Raw genomic sequence first — 7,247 nt, 5'->3', positions numbered from 1 at the left:
GGCGACCAGTGGGGTGATTGGAGGGCCCCCACTGGCACCCACCTTGGCTGGCCTTGGGCCTGAGGGCTGGGGGCAGCTCCTACATTGAGCATCTTCCCCCTGGTAGTGAGTGTGTATCATAGTGACTGGTCATTCCACCGGTCATTCTGCTGTTCGGTTAATTTGCATATTAGGCTTTTATTATATAGGACAGAAACCCACACTGGGAACTGGTACTGGAATCTTTAGTTCAGATTCAGTTTGCTTCCAATCAGATTCTGTAGCTCTTGTTAAAACTCCATTTGAGTGAGAGGGCATATCCTGTTTTGTTCATCATATCCTTAGTGTATAGGATAATACCTAACACAGAGTAGGCACTGAATAAATATCTTGAGAATGAATTCTGATAAACCCCAGACCAGCTGTCAATATTCTAACAGGCACATTTCTAAAATATTGAGGCATTTTAAAGTATTTTTTTAATCTAGCAAAGTTGATATCTTAAAGAATACTATAAGCATTATGAGTATGGAGATGCAATTTGCCTGGTGGCTTATGATACCTATATTTTGATCCAAATAAGCCCAATAAATCTTTACATCTCTTAAAAAATAAAATCTTTACATTTTTAAAAAAATTCAGCCTGCAATATTTTAGCAGGCTGAATTTTCTAAAATTGAGGTACCACAAGTATATTCAGGCAGTGGGTGTGAACATTCTGATCATTCTGGTCATATGCAGAGAAAGCAAATTGAGAAGATAGTGGGCACACTGGGCCACAGTTCCCGTGTTTGTAAAAGACACTGTTAGAGTTAATAGTGGTAAACCATTTGTGAAGCCAAAACTAGCCTTTCGTCTCTTATGTAGGCCAAGTCTTTAGGGCTTGAATAAATTCCAGGAACTGTTATTTTCAAGTCTTGTTGCTCAGTGTAGTCATAGTATTAAAAAAGCAAACAAGATTTCTGTTGGATCTAAGATAACTATAGAAGTACAGTTTAACATACTGTGTTATCTTCTCTACTAGGAAGAAAGCTTAATTTTTTTGGTATTCTAATTACAGTGAATTTAAACCTGCCACTGTATACAGTGTTTACTAACAACCTTAGTACTACATTCGGTGTTAATCTGCAGCTAAAGAAATTGATCAGAACACAGGATATTCATTCTAAATAAAACATTGTTTTGGAATGTGCCCAACCTACCTAAGAAAGTGATTACATCTCCATCAAGCTTTTAAGAGATTATTCAAGTCTCAATTAAATGCTAGGGTTTGCATTTTAATTTTCTCACATAAAAATTAATTTTCTCTCATTATGAATACCTTGCGCACTGGCTTGAAGATGTCTATAATTTCCCCACTGGAAAAGTTCATCACAAATCCTTGTACTGGTTCTTGGTCCCCAAAGTGAGGCTTCCCATTCACCACAAAGAGCAAACCTGTGACAAGATATTCCATTAACTGTTCTTCGAAATATGAATAAGACTTGCCTTCAAAGACATGCATGTACATTTACACAAACAATAAATACTGGGTCAATCTGGTCCCTACAACTGGCAACCAAAGTATAAAATAAAATACTTAGCAAATGTCTCCTTCTGAGTAATAATAAGATCAGGTTATGAGAATAACCTCCTTGTAATAGGAAAATCAGAAAAAGCTAGGCCTGTTCCACATAGAAAGTCAAGAGATATCAGAAATACACAGATGATATATATAGATATAGATATAAATACAGATATTGATGTAGATATATGACATAAAAATATATCCTACATAAACTGGAGGCTGCTTGGGAAGACAGTAGCCATAAAAATATAGGTATAGACACATATAGATATCACAGGCATCCTAAATAGGTATTGGGAAGAGTCAGGTTATTTAAGCAAATCATTTTAGAGTATCAGATCTTTAAAAAATTATGTAATATCTGCTATAGTTAAGAGAAGAATTAGAGGGAAGGCCAGGGAGGGTTGGGGGGCAGGAGGGAGGGGGGTGAGAGATCAACTGAAGGACTTGTATGCATGCATATAAGCATAACCAATGGACATAAGACACTGGGGGGTAGGGGAGGCCAGGGGATTGTCAAGGGCGGGGGGAAAATAAGATAAAATTTAAAAAAGAGAAGAATTAGAGGAAAATATGCTAAGAAAGTAAGTTATAGTATAGGGAGAAGAATGGTTTGAAAATGTGAGATGCATATTTCAGATGACCAAAGATATGTATTTTTCATAATTTAAAAAAAAACCATTTTATTTTTATTAACTCAATGAATACTCTTTGTAGGAAAATTATATTTCTTAGTATAGTAGTGCTTATCCAAAATAATAGAAATTATGATGTTTCAGTTAAATAAGTACTTCAGATGATTGAAAATTACATTTTCAAAGAATTAAAATATACACAACACTAAATCACTCTTGAAGATATTTTTATCTTTCTTTAAGGATTTCAGAATAGGGTTCTTTAGCATATTACAGTAAAAAAATCAACATTGTTAAAATCAAATACTTTTGTGCAATATTGTAAAGAGAATTCCAATTGTAATACATGTCATCTTTGGCTTAGATTCTGTTTTTAATCAGATTTCCTCTCATCTTCTCCCCTGATGCTTTTCTCTTCATATTTGACTTGTTTTTATTCACTAGACACTTGATCATCCTCTTTATTAGGTCAATGGTCTTGCCAAATTTATTCTTTAACCATAAGGTAAAAATGAAAATGAGACTGTCTCTTGTAAGGGTATTAATGAGAGTCTTTTATCACTTTTTATTATTTATTCCGTGGGGAAGCCAGACTTGCTCCTTACCCGGCCACCCAAGTCCCTTTATGTCAAGTCCTACATAAACTGGAGGCTGCTTGGGAAGACAGTAGCTATATGCAACTTTAAAAGCATAAGAAATATAAATATTATAGTGATACTTGTAAATAGTCAATGCTACTTTAATATTGATATATTTAATAAAACTTATGGCAAAAATTATATATACATTTAGAAATTAATGTCCTTTCAAAATGTTCAGTAAGTATTTATTATTTAAGGAAATATTATGCTAAGTTATCTTGTAGTATGAATCAAGAGGATCTTATTTTATGAGTTTGGATAATTTTTTTCTGGTTTTCTTCAAGTCATCTATTTTGCAAATGAGAAAATATTTCCAGATTTTATTGGTCATTCCTCCTAGCATTTAGACATAAGCCTCAATTTACATATTTATCTTTATTAAAAAAATTGGTCACCTCTTCTAAAAAAAATGTCAGAGGTATTCTGAGTACTGATTTTATCAGGCATATGTCATCTGTTGATGATGTGTGAAGCCATATATTAATCATTTACTAACTAGAACAGGTGATCATAATTAAGGAAAAATAAAAATCAACATTTGGGAAAAAAATTTTAACTCATTACAAACAATAAAATCTTAGAGTTTTTCATATAAAACTTCAGTTGAAACTGATTTACAACAAACTAACAGTTTTAAAATTATCTTAAGATCTAATATATAAGGTATCTTCAGTCCCTTAAGAAAAAAAATATAAAAAGAGCATGTGAAGCTTAGACAAATACTTTTTAAGAACGAAGTATAGTATGACAAAACACAAAAATAAATTAAGGTGAAATACCTGGTATATATGAAATTGCAAATACATTTCTTCCAAATGATGCATGCTTAATCTCTCGCACAAATTCTTTGGTGTCAGTTTTAAAACACTGGATCCGACCATTTTCCCTGTCTGCCACACATAATTGACCCAAATGAGGCACAAGGGCCAAGCTGTGAGGAACAGTAAACTGGCCTGGTTTGGGATTGCTCCCTGAAGATTCTACAAAACACAGAAAAACATCAGATATATAATTTGTAATAGCACCAAAAGTCTGACTCTACAGTTTTGTTCTCCATATTCATGACAGCAAACCATTAAATATCTGGAACTAGGGGGGAAATAGGGTAAAGCAGTTATACATTTATTCCATTAATATCTCTTACCCACAAACACATTAGATATTTACTCTCTATTTGGACAAAATTTGGGGGTAGAAGTATTCTTTTTCCTCATAAGATGTAGGGGTGTGTGTGTGTGTGTGTGTGTGTGTGTGTGTGTACGCACACAAGCCAGGTAGATGCATATAGAGGCCCTATTTTCTCTACTACAGGGGACAATGGCATCCTGAAGGAGGTGAGGGGTACCAATCTCCTGTTCCTAGTGATACTGGCTAAGAATTGCAATTAGAGTTTTATTGGGTACCTTCTCCCCACTGTGTGATGAACTTTCCACTTGGAGAAAACTGCACAATCCGACTGTTGCAGTAACCGTCTGACACAAAGACGGCTCCGGTGTCTGGATCCACGGCCACATCGGTGGGCTGACAGAAGTGATTCTGGTCGCTGCCTGGTTGCATGCTCCTTCCCAGGATTAGCAGAGGGCCTGCCTCACTGTTCGGATCCAGTTTGAACACCTTTTTCAAAAGGAACAACAGCCTCACTGCACGGTTATTACTGACACACACCCACATGGCTAAGAACACTTGCACAGGCAACTGGAGTGTAAGCTCCCAGGGACTTGTTTTAAACAAGGTACTTTTTAAGAACTGGAAATCATCTGGTCCAATTCCTTCATTTGATAAGTGAGATTAATTGGTTTGCTCAAGGTCATGCAGGTAAGCAGTAGTGAAAGAAGACTAGTACAAGGATGTCCTGTTGCATCCACACCTATTCCATGCACTTCCTTATCTTTCCTTAGCTAACAATGCTCTCCAGACGATACACGAGCAATAAACGTTTACCGAGATAATGTCTGAAGACCCTGGGAGCTAGTCTTCTGAGTTCTAGCATTTCCACCCCCACCCCTAATTTCCTTAGTTCTTTGCTGCCTACTCTAAACACAGGTATCAAATGTGAACTTTGCTTCTACGGGAAAAAACTTATGACTATTCTGTGAATGAAATATTACTTCTTTTAAAAAGGACAGAATTTTGATGTTTAATACATAAACATGTATGTACCAGAGACATAGCTTCAGTTTACTGAAGATTAGGAAAAGGAAACAGAAAACACAAGGGATGAAATAGAACTAAGACCCGAGGACAGAGAAAAGCAAAGAAATGTGGAAGCGAAGAAGGAGGATGGCCCTAAGGTTCCTGCCAATTCAAAGAAGAAAGATGATCTGATCATTTACGAGTAGCTTTTCCTAGCACTAACTTCTAAGAGAAATATTTGAGATGGGGCTGCTCCTTTTTCTTGTTATAAACTAACTGGGTCACAGGAAAAACACAGGTAAGGCAGAGCATTCTGAAAGCATAACTTCATGAACTTCTACTTGAATAACTGCCAAATGGAAGATAAATTACCTGATGCAGAGCCACGTCAGTGACCCAGTAATTTCCATCTTTATCCACACTCAAGCCGTGTGGCAAGTAAAACCTGCAAAATAAGAATAACTGTCTTAAATATATGTTAATTTCTAAAGCAAGTGTACCATGAATGTTTTGGTAATTAACCTATAAAGGCAATAAAAATCAATAAATTGATAAATGTATACCAGCATTACAATAGAAAAGACCAAAATAAATGTTAAATGAAAATACTTGTTATAAAAAGAGATATCCTTATGACAAATCTTAAACAGTAGTTAATCATTTAAAAATGTATATATAAATAAATTACAAATATTTATTGTAAAGTATGGTATGTTAAATACAAATAACATCAATTTAAAAACAAGTTCTAAGATCATAAATATTATCATCTTAGAAATGTGCATAAACAAATTTGTCTAGAGAAATAGAAATGGATTTATATGGTTCGAATCATTTAAATATACTGCAAGATAATATAATTCTGTAGTAATATAGGACATCAATCTATGACTCAAAACCTTTAAGAGTGCCTACTAAAGACAGTAACCCCTCCAAAAAAACAACAAACAAACAAACAAACAGAAACAACTTCCAGCAGACATGGGCTGTGCCTATCCAAGCAAAGTGAAGTGGTGTGCCAGATAATCATTAGAGAAGGTTAATCTATTTAACAATCAATTGGGATGATCTGGGTAGTGAATTGTAAACTGATGTAGACAGAAGCTCACAGGCTTAAGGAACTTGGACAGAATTAACAAACACATGGACAATATCTTAATATGGTGTGGTCAAAAGACACCGGGCAATCTCCACGCTACGTTTGTCAGCTTCTGGCCTACACATTTTTTTTTCAGTAGCCAAGGCTGTGATATTGATTAATTCACTGAACTAGATCCCTGTTTTGGTGACTGAATGTGAGAGCTATGATATGCTTCTGACCTAATACCCCAATGGGGGCCAACTTCCTTTAGCAGCCATTGCTCTGCCTCCTCTTTAATTCCTTTCTGGAATGAGAATACTTCTGACTGATGGGTGGCGCAGCAAGGAGACAGGCTCAGACGCACTGAGTCGGGGAGCTGGTATTAAAATTTGTTCCCCGACTCCCAATCTTAGAATCCTATACAAATCTAATTCCTGCCATCTCCAGAAGCAGCTGCATCCGAAGCGGTGGCTCCCCGCCTTTCAAAGAAGCTGGCTCTCTCTGTGCCCAAGCAGATGGAGAGGGTACAGTTCCTGAAGATGCCAGTTCAAATGGTTGAGGACGCTCTGTAAGCAGGTGACCTTTTTTCCATGCCATAAAGTGTCAGCCAACTTTTTTTTTATTTTGGCTGCCAAATGCCATCCAGGAATAAGATCAAACAATGAGTGGCTTTCAAAGCCAAATTACCCATGCATGCTGAGGAGAGATTAAAAGGACATTTGTTCAGTCTTCACTTGGAGATGGAAAGACAAACACCTTTTTCCTTAACAGTATTTACTTGATGAGTTTGGTTATATAACTTTTCTGCTACATAATTTTTAAAAAATCTTCAGATGTAGCTGAGCACAACTCCATTAGTTACGTGCATCAAGCCTGACTACCGATGAGAATGACCTGGGGAGTTTTAAAAGTATGTTGATGTCCAGGCCTCATCCCAGACTATATGTGAATCTATTTTTAAAAGCTCCCAGGTGATTTTAATAGTCAGTCAGGGTTTAGAATATGTTACTTAGAAATTGAAAGATGAGATGGCCCAATTAGTCTCCTGCTTTTTTGTTGTTAATCCTCACCCGAGGATATTTTTCCCACTGATTTTTAGAGAGAGTAGAAGGTAAGGGGAGACACACACAGAGAGAAACATCAATATGAGAGAGACACATCGATTGGTGCCTCCCACAAGCGCCATAACTGGGGCCAGAGATCAAGCCTAC

General features: G+C 36.2%; 1 protein-coding gene across 1 annotated transcript in view; it reads right to left on the bottom strand.

The window, feature by feature from the left end:
• Positions 1–7,247, bottom strand: part of PAM (peptidylglycine alpha-amidating monooxygenase) — a 174,575-nt gene that overhangs the window by 17,335 nt on the left and 149,993 nt on the right. The window contains exons 20-23 of the mRNA XM_015558149.1: positions 5,328–5,400; positions 4,226–4,436; positions 3,602–3,802; positions 1,301–1,416 (exon numbers count right to left, since the gene is read on the bottom strand). Of these exons, the coding sequence (XP_015413635.1) occupies positions 1,301–1,416; positions 3,602–3,802; positions 4,226–4,436; positions 5,328–5,400 (601 nt within the window). The remainder of the gene's footprint in view (positions 1–1,300; positions 1,417–3,601; positions 3,803–4,225; positions 4,437–5,327; positions 5,401–7,247) is intronic.

The sequence above is a fragment of the Myotis davidii genome, unplaced genomic scaffold (genome assembly GCF_000327345.1).
Source record: "Myotis davidii unplaced genomic scaffold, ASM32734v1 scaffold473, whole genome shotgun sequence".
Lineage (NCBI taxonomy): Eukaryota > Metazoa > Chordata > Mammalia > Chiroptera > Vespertilionidae > Myotis > Myotis davidii.
This window is presented reverse-complemented; position numbering and strand designations above follow the sequence as displayed.